At 48.6% G+C, this 22,500-nt stretch overlaps 1 protein-coding gene across 1 annotated transcript in view; it reads left to right on the forward strand.

Moving 5' to 3' along the window:
- znf827 (zinc finger protein 827) overlaps window positions 1-22,500 on the forward strand; it is a 117,556-nt gene that overhangs the window by 24,953 nt on the left and 70,103 nt on the right. The window contains exons 2-5 of the mRNA XM_052485238.1: window positions 9,920-11,242; window positions 14,012-14,140; window positions 16,969-17,144; window positions 17,644-18,151. Coding sequence (XP_052341198.1) covers window positions 9,920-11,242; window positions 14,012-14,140; window positions 16,969-17,144; window positions 17,644-18,151 — 2,136 coding nt within the window. The remainder of the gene's footprint in view (window positions 1-9,919; window positions 11,243-14,011; window positions 14,141-16,968; window positions 17,145-17,643; window positions 18,152-22,500) is intronic.

The raw sequence follows: 22,500 nt of genomic DNA on the forward strand, positions 1-22,500 counted from the left end.
CTCTCTCTCTGCCTCTCTCTCGCTCTCTCTCTCTGCCTCTCGCTCTTTCTCTTTCTCTCTCTGCCTCTCGCTCTCTCTCTCTGCCTCTTTCTCTGTATCTCTCTGCTTCTTTCTCTGTATCTCTCTGCTTCTCCTCGCTGCCTCATAGCAGCCCCATCATCCTCATTCAGTCAGGGGCATTTTATGCTTTAGCTTTCCCAAGTTGTTGGACTGTAGGGTGTTTGTGCGTGCGCGCGTGTGTGTGTGTGTCAAATCAAATTTTATTTCACATGCTTTGTAAACAACAGGTGTAGACTAACAATGCAGAGAGGGAAAAGAAGCGATAATAACACGAGGACCTTCCTCTGACACTGCCTGCTATAGAGGTCCTGGATGGCACGAAGCTTAGCCCCAGTGATGTACTGGGCTGTACACACTACCCTCTGCAGCGCCTTGCGGTCGGATGCCAAGCAGTTGCCATAGCAAGCAGTAATGCAACCAGTCAAGATGCTCTCTTTGGTGCAGCTGTATAACTTTTTGAGGATCTGTGGGCCCATGCCAAATCTTTTCAGGCTCTTGAGGGGAACCAGGAGGAGAACCAGGCGTTGTCGTGACGTCTACACGACTGTGTTTTTGAATGTGGACCATGATAACTCCAAAGGAACATGAAGCTGTCGACCTGCTCCACTAAACACCTGTGGATGTGGATGGGGGCATTTCATGTTTCTCTCTCCCTGGCTCACTGTACTGTAGAGACTGTCCCCCCACCCACTGTACTGTAGAGACTGTACCCCCCAGCACTACTGTGGACTGTGCCCCCCTCCCCCCGCCACCACTGTACTGTAGAGACTGTACCCCCCACCACTGTACTGTAGAGACTGTATCCCCCCACCACTGTACTGTGGACTGTGTCCCCCCCGCCACCACTGTACTGTGGACTGTGTTCCCCCCACCACCACCACCACTGTACTGTAGAGACTGTACTGTGGAGACTGTATCCCCCCACCACTGTACTGTAGAGACTGTATCCCCCCCCGCCACCACTACTGTGGACTGTGCCCCCCCCTCCGCAACCACTGTACTGTAGAGACTGTCCCCCTCCCCCACCACCACTGTACTGTAGAGACTGTGACTATGCCCCCCTGTACTGGAGGCTGCCCCTCCCCCACCACCACTGTACTGTGGACTGTGTCCCCCACGCCACCACTGTAGAGACGCCCCCCTCCCTGTACTGGAGACTGCCCCTCCCCCCACCACCACTACACTGTAGAGACTATCCCCCCCCCACCACTACTGTAGAGACTGTGCCCCCCCCACCACACTGTAGAGACTATGGCCCCCCCCTGTACTGGAGGCTGCCCCCCCCCACCACCACTGTACTGTAGAGACTGTGGCCCCCCACCACCACTGTACTGTAGAGACTGTGGCCCCCCACCACCACTATACTGTAGAGACTGTGCCCCCCATCACCACTGTACTGTAGAGACTGTGCCCCCCACCACCACCGTACTGTAGACTGCCCCCCATACCCCCCACACCACCACTGTACTGTGGACTGTGTCTCCCCCACACCACCACTGTACTGTAGAGACTGTGCCCCCCCCACCACCACTGTACTGTAGAGACTGTGCCCCGCCCACCACCACTGTACTGTAGAGACTGTGCCCCACCACCACCACTGTACTGTAGAGACTGTGCCCCACCACCACCACTGTACTGTAGAGACTTGCCCCGCCCACCACCACTGTACTGTAGAGACTGTGCCCCGCCCACCACCACCACTGTACTGTAGAGACTGTGCCCCGCCCACCACCACCACTGTACTGTAGAGACTGTGCCCCGCCCACCACCACCACTGTACAGGAGAGACTGTGCCCCGCCCACCACCACCACTGTACTGTAGAGACTGTGGCCCACCACCACCACCACTGTACTGTAGAGACTGTGGCCCACCCACCACCACCACTGTACTGTAGAGACTGTGCCCTGCCCACCACCACCACTGTACTGTAGAGACTGTGGCCCGCCCACCACCACCACTGTACTGTAGAGACTGTGGCCCGCCCACCACCACCACTGTACTGTAGAGACTGTGCCCGCCCACCACCACCACTGTACTGTAGAGACTGTGGCCCGCCCACCACCACCACTGTACTGTAGAGACTGTGCCCCGCCCACCACCACCACTGTACTGTAGAGACTGTGCCCCGCCCACCACCACCACTGTACTGTAGAGACTGTGCCCCGCCCACCACCACCACTGTACTGTAGAGACTGTGCCCCGCCCACCACCACCACTGTACTGTAGAGACTGTGCCCCGCCCACCACCACCACTGTACTGTAGAGACTGTGGCCCGCCCACCACCACCACTACTGCACAGTGGTTTAAAGTACTTTTTAAGTAGTTTCTTTTAGGTGTCTTTACTTTACTATTTATATTTTTGATGAATTTTGCTTCACTACATTCCTAAAGAAAATGTTGTTCTTACTCTCCATAAATTTTCCTTGACACCCAAAAGTACTCGTTACATTTTGAATGCTTAGCACAACAGGAAATTGCCCCAATTCGCACACTTATCAACAGAACATTCCTGGTCATCCCTACTGCCTCTGATCTGGCAGACTCACTAAACACAAATGCTTAGTTTTGTAAATGATGTCAAATGTTGGAGTGTGCCTCTGGCTATCCGTAAATAAAATAAAAAAACAAGAAAATGGTGCCGCCTGGTTTGCTTAAGATAAGGAATTTTAAGTGATGTATATTTTTACTTTGGGTATTTAAATATATTTTAGTAATGTTTACTTTTGATACTTTATACTTTAAACCAAATACTTTTCGACTTTTACTTAAGTAGAATTTTACTGGGTGACTTTTACTCGAGTAAATTTCTGTTAAGTTATCTTTTACTTTTACTCAAGTATGAAAACTGGGTACCCCCATTACCACTGTACTGTAGACTGCCCCCACTACCACCACGGTACTGTAGAGACTGCCCCCCCCCCACTACTGCTGTACTGTAGACGGTGTCCCCCCAACCACCACCACCACCAATGTACTGTAGAGACTAGAGGTCCACCGATTATGATTTTTCAACGGCGATACCGATTATTGGAGGACCAAAAAAGTCGGTACCGATTAATCGGGCAATTTTTATTTTTATTTATTTAACTTTTATTTGTTTATTTATTTGTAATAATGACAATTACAACAATACTGAATGAACATTTATTTTAACTTAATATAATACATGAATAAAATCCAATTTAGCCTCAAGTAAATAATGAAACATGTTCAATTTGGTTTAAATAATGCAAAAACAAAGTGTTGGAGAAGAAAGTAAAAGTGCAATATGTGCCATGTAAGAGTCTTCAATATTCCCAGGTAAGAAGTTTTAGGTTGTAGTTATAGGAATTATAGGACTATTTCCCTCTATACCATTGGTATTTCGTTACTTTGACTATTGGATGTTCTTATAGGCACTTTAGTATTGCCAGTGTAACGTTTGAAATGCTATTAGCGTGCGCTAACTAGCTAGCCATTTCAATTCGGTTACACCAGCCTCATCTCGGGAGTTGATGGGCTTGAAGTCATAAACAGCGCAATGCTGTATCATCACTACCACCACTGTACTGTAGAGACTATATCACCACCACCACCACTGTACTGTAGAGACTATATCATCACCACCACCACTGTACTGTAGAGACTATATCATCACCACCACCACTGTACTGTAGAGACTATATCATCACCACCACCACTGTACTGTAGAGACTATATCATCACCACCACCACTGTACTGAAGAGACTATATCATCATCACCACAGTACTGTAGAGACTATATCATCACCACCACCACTGTACTGTAGAGACTATATCATCACCACCACCACTGTACTGTAGAGACTATATCATCACCACCACCACTGTACTGTAGAGACTAGATCATCACTACCACCACTGTACTGTAGAGACTATATCATCACCACCACCACTGTACTGTAGAGACTATATCATCACCACCACCACTGTACTGTAGAGACTATATCATCACCACCACTGTACTGTAGAGACTATATCATCACCACTGTACTGTAGAGACTATATCATCACCACCACCACTGTACTGTAGAGACTATATCATCACCACCACTGTACTGTAGAGACTATATCACCACCACTGTACTGTAGAGACTATATCACCACCACTGTACTGTAGAGACTATATCATCACCACCACTACTGTACTGTAGAGCCTATATCATCACCACCACTACTGTACTGTAGAGCCTATATCATCACCACCACCACTGTACTGTAGAGACTATATCATCACCACCACCACTGTACTGTAGAGACTATGTCACCACCACTGGACTGTAGAGACTATATTATCACCACCACCACTGTACTGTAGACTGTATCATCATCACCATCACTGTACTGTAGAGACTATATCACCACCACTGTACTGTAGAGACTATATCATCACCACCACCACTGTACTGTAGAGACTATCATCACCACCACCACTGTACTGTAGAGACTATATCATCACCACCACCACTGTACTGTAGAGACTATATCATCACCACCACCACTGTACTGTAGACTGTATCATCATCACCACCACCACTGTACTGTAGAGACTATATCACCACCATCACTATATCACCACCACTGTACTGTAGAGACTATATCATCACCACCACCACACTGTAGAGACTATCATCACCACCACCACTGTACTGTAGAGACTATATCATCACTACCACCACTGTACTGTAGAGACTATATCACCACCACTGTACTGTAGAGACTATATCACCACCACTGTACTGTAGAGACTATATCATCACCACCACCACTGTACTTAGAGACTATTTCACCACCACCACTGTACTGTAGAGACTATATCATCACCACCACCACTATACTGTAGAGACTATATCATCACTACCACCACTGTCCAGAGACTATATCATCACCACCACCACTGTACTGTAGAGACTATATCATCACACCACCACTGTACTGTAGAGACTATATCATCACCACCACCACTGTACTGTAGAGACTATATCATCACTACCACCACTGTAGAGACTATATCATCACCACCACCACTGTACTGTAGAGACTATATCATCACCACCACCACTGTACTGTAGAGACTATATCATCACCACCACCACTGTACTGTAGAGACTATATCATCACCACCACCACTGTACTGTAGGTTCATGCTGTACAACATCCGCAGAGTACGACCCTGCCTCACACAGGAAGCGGCGCAGGTCCTAATCCAGGCACTTGTCATCTCCCGTCTGGATTACTGCAACTCGCTGTTGGCTGGGCTCCCTGCCTGTGCCATTAAACCCCTACAACTCATCCAGAACGCCGCAGCCCGTCTGGTGTTCAACCTTCCCAAGTTCTCTCACGTCACCCCGCTCCTCCGCTCTCTCCACTGGCTTCCAGTTGAAGCTCGCATCCGCTACAAGACCATGGTGCTTGCCTACGGAGCTGTGAGGGCAACGGCACCTCAGTACCTCCAGGCTCTGATCAGGCCCTTCACCCAAACAAGGGCACTGCGTTCATCCACCTCTGGCCTGCTCGCCTCCCTACCACTGAGGAAGTACAGTTCCCGCTCAGCCCAGTCAAAACTGTTCGCTGCTCTGGCCCCCCAATGGTGGAACAAACTCCCTCACGACGCCAGGACAGCGGAGTCAATCACCACCTTCCGGAGACACCTGATACCCCACCTCTTTAAGGAATACCTAGGATAGGATAAGTAATCCTTCTCACCCCCCTTTAAGATTTAGATGCACTATTGTAAAGTGACTGTTCTACTGGATGTCATAAGGTGAATGCACCAATTTGTAAGTCGCTCTGGATAAGAGCGTCTGCTAAATGACTTAAATGTAATGTACTGTAGAGACTATATCATCACTACTACCACCACTGTACTGTAGAGACGATATCATCACCACCACCACTGTACTGTAGAGACTATATCATCACCACCACTACTGTACTGTAGAGCCTATATCATCACCACCACCACTGTACTGTAGACTATATCATCACCACCACCACTGTACTGTAGAGACTATATCATCACCACCACCACTGTACTGTAGAGACTATATCATCACCACCACCACTGTACTGTAGAGACTATATCATCACCACCACCACTGTACTGTAGACTGTATCATCACCACCACCACTGTACTGTAGAGACTATATCATCACCACCACCACTGTACTGTAGAGACTATATCATCACCACCACCACTGTACTGTAGAGACTATATCATCACCACCACCACTGTACTGTAGAGACTATATCATCACCACCACCACTGTACTGTAGAGACTATATCATCACCACCACCACTGTACTGTAGAGACTATATCATCACCACCACCACTGTACTGTAGAGACTATATCATCACCACTGTACTGTAGAGACTATATCATCACCACCACCACTGTACTGTAGAGACGATATCATCACCACCACCACTGTACTGTAGAGACTATATCATCACTACTACCACCACTGTACTGTAGAGACGATATCATCACCACCACCACTGTACTGTAGAGACTATATCATCACCACCACTACTGTACTGTAGAGCCTATATCATCACCACCACCACTGTACTGTAGAGACTATATCATCACCACCACCACTGTACTGTAGAGACTTTATCACCACCACTGTACTGTAGAGACTATATCATCACTACCACCACTGTACTGTAGAGACTATATCATCACCACCACCACTGTACTGTAGAGACTATATCATCACCACCACCACTGTACTGTAGAGACTATATCATCACCACCACCACTGTACTGTAGAGACTATATCACCACCACCACTGTACTGTAGAGACTATATCATCACTACCACCACTGTACTGTAGAGACTATATCATCACCACCACCACTGTACTGTAGAGACTATATCATCACCACCACCACTGTACTGTAGAGACTATATCATCACTACCACCACTGTACTGTAGAGACTATATCATCACCACCACCACTGTACTGTAGAGACTGGGCTGTGGGAGGGGAAAGAGGGGTTTAGGTTGTTTTTAATCATATCCTCGGCTGTACAGTAATGTGTAGTAGTGGCCTAGTATAGTGTGTGTGTGGACAGTCTAGTGTGTGTGTGCGTGCACGCTGAGCCCCAGACAAAGCCCCCCCCTCCCTTCGTAGCCTGGGTCAGAGATATGACCTTGTGAAATGTCAGCCCACCCACGGGGTGGCCCTGCCTGTGTCTCACACACACACACACACACACACACACATGGTGGTCCTGCCTGTGTCACACACAACCGTGGCGGCGGGGTGCGGCAGAGGCAGCATTGTAGCGTTACGGCTAGCCTAGCGTCTTGAGGTGTAGTGTTGCGTGGAGGAGTCTCGGGACCTCAACACTAAACCCAGGAAGGAGAGAGAGAAAGGCAGGGGGAGAGTAAGCGAAAGCGATGGGGAGGGCAGCAAATGGCAAGAGAGATGATGGGAGAGAGGGAGAAGGAGAGGTCGATAGAGGGAGGGAAAGGGGGGGATAGTTCAAATTCACCCCCCCTCAACCTTCCACTTTGTACTCCTGAGACCTCAGGTCAGCAATCTAGCCATTTCCCACTAACGACATTACAGCCATTAGGGCCTGGCTGCTTTCTTTCTGTAGCATGTCACATGGACGCGGGTCATGCCTCGCATACTTCGCCCCTCTGGCCCGGCTCAGGTGACTAAAAGCTTTCAGTGGGAGTGAACGGCAGCCATGGAAAAACAGTAGGTCTTCGACCTGCTGACATTCTCTCTCACGCGCTTGCTCCCTTTCTCTTTCTCTTTCTCTCTCTCTCTTTCTCTTTCTCTTTCTCTCTCTCTCTTTCTCTTTCTCTCTCCTGCTTTCTCCCTCTTTCCCTTTCTCTCTCCCGCTCTCTCTCTCCTGCTCTTTCTCTCTCCCTTTCCTCCCTTAATGTCGTCTTAGGAAATGTGAAGGAAGACACACACACACACACAGTGCATAGAAACACACGCAACGGGTGCAAACACATCATAAACTGTGTAAAAAAAGAGGGGTCAGGTCTCTGGTTGTAAGGTGTAGTGTCCTGACTCCTGTAAGTGTTCAGTCTCTTCTTTTCCCTGTCCTGGCCTCTGCAACGATGTGTGTGTGTCCTGACTCCTGTGTGTGTGAGATGGAGTGTGTACTAGCGTCCCTGCGTGGTGGGTAGATTTGTAGCGGTGCATGTACGCTTGGTCAGAGCGGTCGGGCCACGGTTGCGGTCACCTCTCTGGCCCATAGTCTAGTCTGTGACGACCAGCCCAGATGTGAGCTGACTCTAATGACCCCTGCGGGTGGGGTTGCTGAGGCAACCGCTTTCCCCTCTGCCTGTAAACAGAGAAGCAACCCACCAGTGTTCTTAGATGGGGTCGCCAAGAAATGACGTGTGTGTGTGTGTGTGTGTGTGTGTGTGTGTGTGTGTGTGTGTGTGTGTGTGTGTGTGTGTGTGTGTGTGTGTGTGTGTGTGTGTGTGTGTGTGTGTGTGTGTGTGTGCGTGCGGAGAGATTGTGTATGAGTGTCATGGCTTCTCTTGACCTTTTTTTTGTTATTCTCGCTCTGCTTTCTTCGGTTGATGCTCAATGTGTTTATTTTTTTTGTTGAAGCCTCTACTGTCCCCCCCCTCCTCCCAGTACAGTAAAGTTTTGACATTTTCTTAGCCCAGGCTTGTTGCTTTCTGACATCTTCTTATGGAAAGGGGTTAATATGTTTCAGGAATACTCACTTTCTTTTGTTTGCCCTTGTCTGGCAAGCTGTAATGTTTTGCTTATGAATATTGATACACCAAGTGTATATTAATGACCCTGGGTGACCTTAACCCTATCCTTATTGGCTCCCTGGTGGTATCTGCATCCTCATGAATATTAAACAGGCTCTGTAACCTCCATTACCCTAATCTTTGCTATCTAGCCTCCCGGAAGGTCCTGTCGTCATGGTAACCCCATTACTAAACTCCTTGGGAAGAAAAAAAAATTGACCCTGGGAAAAAAATATATGTTGAAAATAAAGGATTGAAAAATCATTCAAATGATTTTATCCACCGTTGCTGGTGGTTCTCAGTGCTTGGGGAAAGCTGGTGGATTTTGTTGCATTAAAGCTCCTTGGTTTTTCGGTGTTATTATGATTTTCTTCAGTCATTGCCAAGGCAGTGAGTTCCCCCTTGCTGAGAGCGCCGAAGTCTATTTGGTATTTTGAATAGGCTGTTCCTTTTGTACTTAGCTGGTAAATAGAATTGAGAGTGCTCACTTGTGATAAGGAGGCGTCAGAATGAGTGTAGAGTGTAGTAGTCTGGCTCACTTTGTAATCCAGGTGACTGCTGACTTGTTGATTTACAACGTCAAGGCTGTTCAAGTCAATGCCTCCTAGATTGTCATTTAAGGATGCGCTCTCAAACTTTTGTATACTTTTTGCCAGTAGTTTTGAAATTGGTTTTCAAGTGCCTAAAGTGTTCCCCGTTTTTTCTGTGTACTCTGTCATCAAATTGTGTACTACGTCATCATTTGGTATGATATGTTACGTCCCGCAATTTTGTAAAAAAAAAATTGTAATCCTACTATAAGTTACAGATTTCTTGTGCTTAAGATCCTGGAGTTTATCTTTAATGACAAAATCCAGTCCTTTCCTGGGTAATTAATGTTCATTAGGGAATACTGTAGTAAAACATTGTGCAACAGAAAAAGCTAAAACAAGTGTTTTCATATTGGATAATTTCAGGTAGCACCTCCCATTTTTCCCTCCGTTTAGGATCCAATGAACGTGACCCTGGTTTGTCCTCAGCTCTGACCATGATGATCCCTTCCTCCTCTCTTTTCCTCTCACCAAACGTCTCTTCTTATTCTCTCCTGTAGATGTGGACAGCGTCGAGGAGGGTGGGCCCGACGGGGGCTGCTGTCCCGTGGAGGACGACGGCGGCATTGGCGGCGGTGGCTGGTACGGGAACGCCTCCGACACGCGCTCCGAGTCGTCGTACAGCGGCGACATCCATGACGACCATGAGCTGTTCCTCCACGGGGGCTCCCCCCCCACCCCCTCCCCAGACCGACCTCCAGAACACCCCGACACCTCAACCGAGAGCTCCCTGGGGGGCTGCCCTACGCCTGTCCACAGCCACCACCACCACCGGGCCTCTCTTGAGCTCCTGAGCCTAGGGGTGGACGGAGGGGTGTTCTCTGCCCAAGATACCCTTTCCTCTGTGGTATCCTCGCTCTATGGAGAGGCTGCCTCCGAGGCCCTGGGGAAACCCCTGAGTAGTAACCTGCGGCGCCTCCTGGAGGCTGGGTCGTTGAAGCTGGATGGGGAACTTCTGGGGAGAGTGAGAGGAGGGGGAGGAGAGTCGCCCCCTATAGGCTTAGCTCCAGCCCTGACCCTCTCCCCCTCCTCCCATCATGCTCAGCAGCTAAGTGCCCTCGCCCGAAAACTGGCGGCCAATAACAACAACAATGGAGGCTCGGCCTCGGCCTCGCCCACCTCTGTTGCCATGTCGACCACCGCCATCAAGCAGGAGCCCTGCGACCCCTTCACCTCGGTGGTCACCCCGAGCAATGGCGCTGGCTTCGTGTGGGTGGGAGTGGCTGGTGACGGGAAGTGGCCTCCGGCGAGTTGCGGCGGGTCCAGCCTATCACCGGACTCGGCCATCCAGAAGCTGAAAGCGGCAGCCAACGCGGTTTTACAGGACAAGAACGCCACCGTAGTGGCCTCGTCTACTTCCTCTTCATCATCCTCCTGCTCTACCGTACCCACCCTGGGAGGAGGGAGCCGGGGAGGAACAGACGACTCGGTACGCTTCGATGCCTTCACCTCCCCCTTCAGCCCCCAGTCGGCCAGCTCCACGCTAGCCGCCCTGTCCAAGAAGGTGAGCGAGCGCTCCCAGACCACCTCCACCCCCTCATCATCAGACCACCAACACCAACCCTCCACCGGCTCCTCCTTCCTCTCCCTGGTCTCTATGACTTCCTCGGCTGCGCTCCTCAAGGAGGTGGCAGCCCGGGCTGCAGGGAACCTCCTTGCTGATAAGATGGAGGCCCCAGAAGGAGGAGGGGCCATCCAGGAGGACATCAAGCCCCTGCTGGACAGGAACCAGAAGGCAGGGACCCCCACAGGGCCCTTGAGCACCATGGACATGCTGCTGCCCTCCACCCCTAAGGGAAGGGCCAAACCCAGCAGCCAAGCAGGTAGGCTAATCCACCCTGACCCTACACAATTTCTTCCAGAGGTGGAATTTGTTGTCTATAAGCCTTGTGGTGAGTTTTTGGATTGACAGTAGTAAGGTACATTCTGTTTTGTTTTGCAGTTTGGTAAATGCAATAGTGAGTTTATCAAGATATTATGTCAGCTACGTTTTGTCGTCGTGACAAGGTTCGGAACATTGGAACGTTGTTAAGAACACTGGACCTTTTGTATAAACCTTGTGACAAACAAAGTGCCGCTATCCATCAATCCCAGAAAGTGTTGTTTCTCTAGCAAGGTTTCCTACAACAATGAACCGTTGTGGAAGACCTTCCCAGGTTGAACACAACAACAATAGCAGATTTTAAAAATGCATTTCAATCAGTTATTTCACCTTGCATTTTTCAAGGTTGTTTTGTCGGTACTAGTTAATTTCCCCTTTCACATCCTGAACTGTCCTCGGATTATTCAATCCTCTTCAGTTTTTCAACTTGTTTGGAAACTGTCGTTTACAGATATTCTCCAAGCTTTTGCTTATTATATGGAATTAAAGCTGGTCTCTAAGCAAATGTTCTAATATGTTGAGTCCCTTTATATTACACTTTAAGGACATACATACACATTTGATTTACTGTATTACGGATGCCCCACTTCACACACATATATATATTTATTATATATATATATATATTTTTTTTTTATTCATAAGAAATTATTATTTAAAACTTTTTATTTTTGACAAATGGCATGATTCGCTTCACAATTGTAGTGGTAGGGATTCGGTTCAATCGCGGTGAATCGAATCATGCGAATCTAATTAATAATTTGTGAACCGCGACTATAAAACTTGTTTTGTAGATACTTTAATAAGTTGATTTCGGAAGCTAGCCAGTAGTCAGCTTGCAGTGAACTCTTCTAAACTGAGATAAATGACTAAGCTAGAATAGGAACATTTCCTGAAGAAAATGTGTGTGCTTGCTTCAGCTGTCCAAAAATGTATTTTTTTTTATAGTAGTGGAAGGTATTAAATGAAGATTTCAAGCTGAATAGAAGCTGAAGCAGTTCAATATAGTAAGAATAGGTCTGATTACTTTAGTAGAATATATATTTCAACTAGCACATCAATCATGAACAATAGCAGAACTATGCCTTCACTGCTTTCAATGGGGCTATTTAACACGGGAACCAATGTAGTTAAATGATGATGCCTGAAAAGCCGGTGTTTGTAGGATATATTGGCACGGGTTTGTCTCGGGCCGGCAAACCGTGTCAATATATCCTCCAAACACCGGCTTCGAGGGCATTATCACTTTTATACAACGGGTTACCGGTTACCAACATATTCAAAGAGTTCCTACCCAAACCAGCTGGTCGTTCGTTCTGTTGTCAGAGACGCGACCCAGTCGTTCAGTCTTTTTGTTCTGTATCTATGCACGCGACCCAGTCGTTCAGTCTTTTTGTTCTGTATCTATGCACGCGACCCAGTCGTTCAGTCTTTTTGTTCTGTATCTATGCACGCGACCCAGTCGTTCAGTCTTTTTGTTCTGTATCTATGCACGCGACCCAGTCGTTCAGTCTTTTTGTTCTGTATCTATGCACGCGACCCAGTCGTTCAGTCTTTTTGTTCTGTATCTATGCACGCGACCCAGTCGTTCAGTCTTTTTGTTCTGTATCTATGCACGTGACCCAGTCGTTCAGTCTTTTTGTTCTGTATCTATGCACGTGACCCAGTCGTTCAGTATTTTTGTTCTGTATCTATGCACGTGACCCAGTCGTTCAGTCTTTTTGTTCTGTATCTATGCACGCGACCCAGTCGTTCAGTCTTTTTGTTCTGTATCTATGCACGCGACCCAGTCGTTCGTTCTAAATGTTCTATTCCCATACTGGCTGGCAACATTCTTATCCCTTGCTTGCTAGCCAGCCAACAGCGGCTAACTTTACAGTTACAAGACTAGCATGCTAGCTACACTTAGTTTCGTTTGACCCTTTTTCAATTGACCTTTCTTTGTATACGTCCATAAAAATGATGCCAGCTGATTAATGATTTAGACTGGCTGAGAAACGTTGCCTGCCTCTCTCTCGTTCCGACTCCCGACCCCTACACGTTCATTACTATGGGACAGTTGGAGATCGAATTTGAATATTGAAACAATGTTGCAAGTGTCGGAGAGACAGTAAGGGTTATAAAAATCTCTGCTGTTGAAAACTAGATGTTAGTCTAGAAGAAATGTGAAATAATAATGCTTTTTGTAGTGGAGATCAAGTTTATAACTTCCCTGCCAGGGCTGATGAGACAGTGGATTGCGCATTTTAACGTCATAGATTTAGCTGGTAGTAACTTGTGGAATAACCAATCAGCATTCAAGATTTGACCCACCCGTTGTATAATTTGTAGGGTACCCTGACTGGGACTCAAACCCTGGTCCCTGTGACTCTCATTATAAAACGGCTAAAATCTCTTGGCGAGGTTTCTAGGTTTGTATTTATTTTATTCATGTATTTGAATTTTTTTGCTCGCTCGCCCCACTTTTGATAGAGAGAGAATCCCCTCCCCATCTGGCCTGAGTCTGGGAAAAGGTCTGTGGTCCTGGCAGGATGTCCAACCCAAACCAATTGCGCTTGGCTTGGTGTGTAGAAACCGAGTGTCCATATCCGTGTCTGTTCTGCAGACGCTTCTGGCTCCATCAACCTCCCTTTACCAGTCACCTCTGTACAGACTGGTGGAGGTTGGAGCCAGAGGAGTCTGCAGTCAGGGCCTTCTCCTCTGTCCTCAGATCAGCATTCAGCAGACTCCCAGCCAAACACAAACCCATCAGTTTACACGGGGCAGGTCCAGAACAGACTATGGGAGGCGCACAGTACTACACAGAGCCATGACTACATGGAACTCTATTCCACATCAGGTAACTGACACAAGCTGTAGAGTCAGATTTTAAAAATCGATACAATGAAACCTTATAGAACAACAGGGACTACGAAGAGACACACGCACAGAGACATGCATACACATGCTAACTCACGCACTCTGCACACATGTATACATGGATTTTGTGTTGTAGATATGTGGTAGTAGAGTAGTGGCCTGAGGACACACCTAATGGGTTGTGAAATGTAATGTCATGTAATATTTATAATTGTATATAACTGCCTTAATGTTGCTGGACCCCAAGAAGAGTAGCTAACGGGGCTCCTTAATAAATACAAAATACAATACCCCCCCCCCCCCACACACACACACACACCTCTCTCCTCTCTCAAAATGAGCAGCCTTTAGGGAGAACAGTGGAGTGTGTTCCAGGGTAGATGGATGGGAACTTTTGAAGGATTGTGTCGTAACCCTTAAGCCAAATCTAAAATGGCTGGGTCAAATTGACTTGAGACAGATGAGAGGGAGAGAGGCAGTCAATGCAATATTCTGTGATCTGCATGTTAAAAAGGGTTGTCGGCGGTAACCTGCAGCCATCAAGGTCGCGGTGGAATGCTGTACAAATGCAGTTACTTGTCTGCTGGCCAGACAGAAAAAACATGCCCTTGGTTATTGATTGTTTTGTTTTATTGCAGTTGGCTGGTCTGGTATGAAATTGTTACACATTTAGCCTATATTTAGTGCTACATAAATCTGTGTAATTCTACATAGTTTAGACATTTCTTGATAATTGATCTTGATTGCCCTGGAGAGAGAGAGAGAGAATCTGCTATCTGACGTACTGACCAGTTAAACGCTGTTCCATCTTTTTTCTTTCTCCTCCACCTCTTCCCCTACATCCTCCAATGAGCAAGGAGTCCACGGTTATCTTCTCTCCTCTCTCTTCTCCTCCCCCTCTCTTCTCTCCTCTCTCTTCTCCTCCCCCTCTCTTCTCTCCTCTCTCTCTCTCCCCCTCTCTTCTCTCCCTCTCTTCTCCTCCCCCTCTCTCTCCTCTCTCTTCTCCTCCCCCTCTCTTCTCTCTCTCTCTTCTTCTCCTCCCCCTCTCTTCTCTCCTCTCTCTCTCCTCCTCTCTCCCCCTCTCTTCTCTCCCCTCTCTTCTCTCTCTCTCTTCTCCTCCCCCTCTCTTCTCTCCTCTCTCTTCCTCCCCTCTCTTCCTCCTCTCTCTTCTCCTCCCCTCTCTTCTCTCCTCTCTCTCTCCTCCCCTCTCTCCTCCTCCCCTCTCCTCCCCCTCTCTTCCTCTCTCTCTTCTCCTCCCCCTCTCTTCTCTCCTCTCTCTTCTCCTCCCCCTCTCTTCTCTCCTCTCTCTCTCTCTTCTCCTCCCCCTCTCTTCTCTCTCTCTCTCTCTCTCCTCCCCCCTCTCTTCTCTCCCCTCTCTTCTCCTCCCCCTCTCTTCTCTCCCTCTCTTCTCTCCCCCTCTTCTCTCCTCTCTCTTCTCCTCCCCCTCTCTCCTCTCTCTCTCCTCTCTCTTCTCTCCTCTCTCTTCTCCCCCCCTCTCTTCTCTCCCCTCTCTTCTCCTCTCCCCCTCTCTCTCTTCCTCTCTCTTCTCCCTCCCCTCTCTTCTCTCCCTCGCTCCAGTCGGTTGGGCCGCAGATGGCGGTTTATTGTTGCAAATAGGCAGTCTCTAGGTTTTACACCCGGGGTCAATGAATGGCTGAGCGCGGTAATTTCACCAAACACTGATTACCAGATGTTTTCCAAGGAACAGGAGGAGAATACTTATGAAGCCATCGATGACAGGCCCGTGGTGAATTTGTAATGCAATCATGCCGGGTCCTAATAAGCCCAATTAAACGGTGTAATAGAGGCCGGAAATGAAGCCAACAACAATAATCGAGATAATAAAACATCCTTGAGTTTGACTTCTTTTGTTCTCAGAAGCACAGCAGGCTTTGTTGAGCGTTCTCAGCTTGAGGTGTCTAGAGGTCGTGTCTCACCTAGTAGAGGTGTGGGAATAGTGACAAAGTCAGTAACCTTAGAGAGGCTCCATAGTCCGTAACTCCTCTCTGGTAAGGAAGAAATGGACTAGTGATTGGGGGGGATCGATAGTTGCATATCGCAATATTATTTTTGGACGATATTGTATGGATTTGTTTAAAAACAATCCAGGTAGTGTTAGCTAGCGCTAGTCGACTGTACCTGCGCCATAACTAACATATTTCTGATCCTATAGCTTGTTCTCCATCTTCTTTTTAAATGGGGAGCCAAGATGTTTTCAGCACTTTTATTACCATGACTGATCAAGACTCGTGTTCTCATGGCTCTCTCTCTTGTCTCTCTGCAGCAGACATATGGTGAGCAATATGTTTGGAACATCAAATCGCAATAAAACTGCAGTATATGGAATCGCAATTCATATAGAATGGTGAGAATCGTAATGCATATCGTATCGGCACCTTTGTATCGTGATAATATCGTGTGGTGAAGTCCCAAGCAATTCCCAGCTCGAGAAATGGACCTGTTCCAATACTTCAGAAATGTATCCTTCACCTTCCTAGCTTCCTTCGTTTCTTCCTTGAAGTAATCACAGATCTGACATAGACTGGATTGGGGAAAGATATAAAGTGGAAACCTTACTTACACCTTACCAGTCACTTATAGATCGGATGGGTGCGCTGACATCAAGCAAACGAGGAAGGAATGATGCATTGCTTAAGTATTTGTTCAGGGTGCCGTTCTGAGGTGAGGTGCCGTTCTCAGCCAGGGATCCCTTGGTAAATTATTATTCTGACCTCACTGGAACTCCCTGGTTAAATAAAGGTGAAATAAATAAATGTCTCATCCCCTCTTTTTCCTCTCCTCTCCCAGGTTCCCCGGGGGAAGACGGAGGGAAGCCGTTCCAGTGTCCGGTGTGTGGCCTGGTCATCAAGAGGAAGAGCTACTGGAAGAGACACATGGTGATCCACACCGGCCTGAAGAGTCACCAGTGTCCCCTGTGCCCCTTCCGCTGCGCCCGCAAAGACAATCTCAAGTCCCACATGAAGGTGAGATGATGGGAGCCTGTGATGCCTCCTTTGACCTTTGACCTGTGACCTCATCGTATTAGCCATCCCCTGAGGTCGTAATTGTGGAAGTGGTGCTAATGCTACTAATTGCTCAAAGGAAGGGAGGTGTAAGCTCTAGTCAAAGTCACCTCTATTGTAGCGGGGTAACGTGCCTCAAATGATACTGTAGTTAGTAGACCAAAGCTAGAGGGGGTTTTAACAAGAACGAGAAGCTCCAGATGTTGAGGGAATCCTTACTGTTTTACGCTCTTATTTAATCTCTTTTACTCATTTTATTTCAATTATTTATTTGCATAGGGACAGATTCAATCAGCCTGAAACATTGACACACGTTGAATGGACAACACGGGGATGCATTGCTCCATTGTAGCGTAGGCAAATTTTCAGTGTTGTCCTCAAATGAGCATCATTGCTTTGACTGTTGTTGCCGTGACAATGCGGAGGTACACCCACCACTCATCCTATCCCTGTATCCCAGGTCCACCAGCATCAGGACCGGGGCGAGACGTTCCAGTGCGAACTTTGCCCTTTCACCTCCTCGCGCCACTTCAGCCTCAAGCTCCACATGCGCTGCCACCAGCACTTCCCCCGCTCTGGGTCCGCCTCCGACGGGGTCAAGGTCAAGGAAGAGGCCACCACTGACACGGAGGGCGAGGGGTCACTCCTGGGCGATTTCAACCCCGGGGAATCCCCCCTCCAGTCGGACGCAGGGAACCAGAGCTCCCCTGGAGTCTCCAGCCACCACGTCTATATAAAAGAAGAGCCCCAGGAGAGGGAGCTGTCGGTGCTGTCGCCCTTCACCCTTTGCAGGGACAGGGAGCGGGAGCGGCCTGGTAGCAGTGGCAACTCCCTGGACCTCTCTATGGGGGGAGTCGGCTTGGGGGTGGGGGTGCGGTCCAGTCCTGGTGGAGGTCCAACGGCAGCGTCCCTCTTCAGCCCGGACATCACCACCAAGACAGCCACCGATCTGCTCATGAAGCTCTCAGGTAACCATGACAGCAACTCCCGTCAATAACAACACTCACTAACGGCCAGGTGTTAGACTGGTGGGCAACTTTTGATGGCCATCATTTTGACTGTCTTAGCATATTTCTTGGGGTTTCGTCATGAATGTCAATGAACGTCAACTCATCAACCCAATAACCCCAACACTCCGCTTTGCCTCTCCATCAACAACACACACGCTATCGTTAGCCAGAATAACGCTAGGTATTATATCAGGGTTGTTGAGATGCATTCCACCATGTTGTGACGATGGCAAAGGATCAGTTACTTTGAGACAATGGCTGAAGATTGATGGGGGAAGGTGTGCCCGGGGTTGGGTGCCAAGGTCGGGGTTGAGGCTGCCACTCTAACTCCTAATGCCAGCTAATTAGATTGAGATCTCCTGAACGAGGGATGCTGAAGGAGGTGAGGGAAAAGGGATGGGGGAGGAGGGGGGTAGAAAACCCTCGGAACATTAGATTAATTAAAAATGTATGCATAATTCATAAATGAAGAAGAATTGATAATTTGAAATGATTAGAGCCCTTAACTTATGCTCCGTGACCCTGGCTAGGATGCGCTGTGCGCCGCGGAGGGACTGGACAGGCTTAGTTAACCCCTCCCCCTCCAGTTCGGCTCCGCGCCGGTGCCCCCCTGGTGCCAGTCTCACTTCACTCCCAGACTTCGCAATCAAGCCAGGAAAGTCCCAGAGGAGATGGAGCCAAGATGGCTTCTTCTCTCACAATGTCAGCCCAGTGTAGAGTGGCGGACGGGCGGCGGACATCTTAGTTCAAGGGCGGCGTCATTCATCCAGTACCGGAGGGAATTTGAAATATGGGAGGACAACCCTTTTGTTTTTAAAGAGCGGATAGTAGTGGACTTGAGTGATGTTAGAGATAACGATGTTTTAATAGAATACTGGTCCTTTTGATTACCGAGGGCTTTCATGATCATCTCTGAGCGCGGTTTGTAAAAAAAGAGAAGGGGGGTTTTGGCCCAAAGCTTTACTCAGATCTTTTGCACTCTTTGCTGGGCCGTACAGCAGACGGGGAGGGTAGAGAGGAGGAGAAAGGGAGGGAGGGGGGTAAAGCTTCTTCTCAGGGGAACCTCGGGACTCTTTCTTTTGACCTCCCTGCCAAGAGCGATTGAGTGTGTACATGCGGCAGCTCATCTCCTGATTTACCACTTCTGTCACAGTGCCTGTCTCAATCCCACAAGGGCTGTAAAAGAGAGAGAGGGGTGGAGGCTGTGAGAGGGGTTGGAGGATGGAGAGAGGGGTAGAGAATGGAGAGAGAGGCTGTGAGAGGTGTTGGAGGATGGAGAGAAGGGCTGTAAGAGAGAGAGGTGTAGGATGGAGAGAAGGGCTTAGAGAGGGAGAGAGGTGTAGGATGGAGAGAATGGCTGTGAGAAAGAGGTGTAGGATGGAGAGAAGGGCTTAGAGAGGGAGCGCGGTGGAGGATGGAGAGAAGGGCTGTGAGGGAGAGGGGTGTTGAATTGATAGAAGGGCTCTAAGAGGGAGAGAAGGGCTGTAAGAGAGGGAGAGCGGTGGAGGCTGGAGAGAAGGGCTGTGAGGGAGAGGGGTGTTGGATGGAGAGAAGGGCTGTAAGAGAGGGAGAGGTGTAGAATGGACAGAAGGGCTGTAAGAGAGAGGGGTGTAGGATGGAGAGAAGGGTTGTGAGGGAGAGGGGTGTAGGATGGAGAGAAGGGCTGTGAGGGAGAGGGGTGTTGGATGGAGAGAAGGGCTGTAAGAGAGAGCGAGAGGGGGGTGGAGAATGGAGAGAATGGCTGTAAGAGAGAGGGAGAGGGGTAGAGAGAAGGGCTGTAAGACAGAGGGAGAGGGGTGGAGAGAAGGGCTGTAAGACAGAGGGAGAGGGGTGGAGGATGGAGAGGAGGGCTGTAAGACAGAGGGAGAGGGGTGGAGGATGGAGAGAAGGGCTGTAAGACAGAGGGAGAGGGGTAGAGAGAAGGGCTGTAAGACAGAGGGGTGGAGGATGGAGAGAAGGGCTGTAAGAGAGAGGTATAGGATGGAGAGAAGGGCTGTAAGACAGAGGGAGAGGGGTGGAGAGAAGGGCTGTAAGACAGAGGGAGAGGGGTAGAGAGAAGGGCATTAAGACAGAGGGAGAGGGGTGGAGGATGGAGAGAAATGCTGTAAGACAGAGGGAGAGGGGTGGAGGATGGAGAGAAGGGCTGTAAGACAGAGGGAGAGGGGTGGAGGATGGAGAGAAGGGCTGTAAGACAGAGGGAGAGGGGTGGAGGATGGAGAGAAGGGCTGTAAGACAGAGGGAGAGGGGTGGAGAGAAGGGCTGTAAGACAGAGGGAGAGGGGTGGAGAGAAGGGCTGTAAGACAGAGGGAGAGGGGTAGAGAGAAGGGCTGTAAGACAGAGGGAGAGGGGTGGAGGATGGAGAGGAGGGCTGTAAGACAGAGGGAGAGGGGTGGAGGATGGAGAGGAGGGCTGTAAGACAGAGGGAGAGGGGTGGAGGATGGAGAGGAGGGCTGTAAGACAGAGGGTAAAAAGACAGAGTGGGAGAGATCATAGCCTTGCTATTGAGAAAGGCCACCGTAGGCAGACCTGGCTCTCAAGAGAAGACAGGCTGTGTGCACTCTGCCCACAAACTGAGGTGGAAACTGAGCTGCACTTCCTAACTTCCTGCCAACCTTCTCCCAAATGACCATATTAGAGACACATATTTCCCTCCGATTACACAGATCCACTAAGAATTTGAAAACAAATCAAATTTGGATAAACTCTCATATCTATTGTGTGGAATACCACAGTGTGCCATCACAGCAACAATATATGTGACCTGTTGCCACAAGAAAAGGGCAACCAGTAAATACAACCCATATTTATGTTTATTTACATTCCCTTTAGTACTTCTACTATTTCCACATCGTTACAACACTGTATATAGACATAATATGACATTTGAATTGTTTGCTGTTCATTTTTGTTTATTTCACTTTTGTATATTATCTACTTCACTTTCTTTGGCAATGTTAACATATGTTTCTCATGACAATAAAGCCCCTTGAATTGAATTGAACTGATAAAAAAAATAGCTAAATAAAGTGACAGACGGCAAAGGAGAGAGGAAAAGAGAGCGAGTAGGAGCTGACTCCCCAGGCATCTCTTTTTTTAGGCTGTCCCGATTCTACTCTGGGTGTTACGACCAATCCCCTTTGATTTCTCCCCCGCAAGGCAACTCTGACACAACCGACAGCCTACCCAGTGTGACCCTCCACATTCTGATTTGAGAGGGGAAAGATGAGTCCGCGGAGGTACTTTGAAATGCGTGGATGGGCCCCGGTTAGGACGCTACTCGCAGGACCCCTCAGACGGGTATTAATGGCGGTCCCCGCTGCGACCCCGTTTGGAGGTGGCCATCGAGCGTGACCCCGGGCCGGGTGTGAATAATTGGCATGCCGCTGAAGCGGGGGCTTGTGGGAGGAAGTGTCGTTGGTGCTGAGGGTGTCTTATTTATCTCAGAGGAGAGAGCGAGAGAGTGAGAGAGAGAGAAAAAGAGCGAAGGCGTTGGATGCAGTGTTTGATGCAGTTGGAGTATCTTAGTGATGTAGTGTGTGTTTGTCTGTGTGCGACTGCTTGTGAGTTGACACGTTTTATACCCAACCAATATGTCTACATAATAAGATATCCAGTCACCTATTCTCTCATTCAAATATTGTTTAAGATTCATCTGACAACACCTGTCGGGGTGGGCAGACACATGTTACAACCTCTTCTCAATAATGTCTTTTCCTCTCGACCACGACACATGAACAGAGTCAGCCAGTCAGTCAGTCAACACTTCTCAAATGTGACCTCTGGTCCATCCTCTCTTCTGTCAGCCCTCAGTATCTACACTACTTTATCCAGCTCAGTACACACGCGGTCAGCTATTGTTGCTGCCCTCCACTCCACCTGCCTGCCCATTGTTTGTGTGTGTGAGTATGTGTGCAGACACTAGCCCAGCAGCCACCTCGTTCTCCTCTCCTCCTGGAGAAAACAGGAGCCAGTTGTTAGAGAGGGAGCAGGCCAGCGTGACAGAGGTGGAAAGCTAATGAAGTTATTTGACGGCAGGCCCGGCCGCGGAGCGAGAGGTGAGGAGCATTGGACAAGCGTCTGGCAGAGAGACGGATGAGGCGAGAGGAAGGAAGTGTGGCTGGAGAGGAGAGCGACAATAGTAAAGAGAGGGGCAAGAGGGAGAGGTGGAGGCAAGAGGGAGAGGGAGAGCAAAAAATAAAGTAGAAAAAGGGATAAAAGAACAAGAAAGCCAGAGTCTGAGGTGGAGCGTGAAAAAGAGAGAAAAAAAGAAAGAGGGAGAGCAGTGTCCGGCTGACTGGCTGGTGGCA

Source organism: Oncorhynchus keta, chromosome 29, assembly GCF_023373465.1.
Source record: "Oncorhynchus keta strain PuntledgeMale-10-30-2019 chromosome 29, Oket_V2, whole genome shotgun sequence".
In the NCBI taxonomy this organism is placed as follows: Eukaryota; Metazoa; Chordata; class Actinopteri; order Salmoniformes; family Salmonidae; genus Oncorhynchus; species Oncorhynchus keta.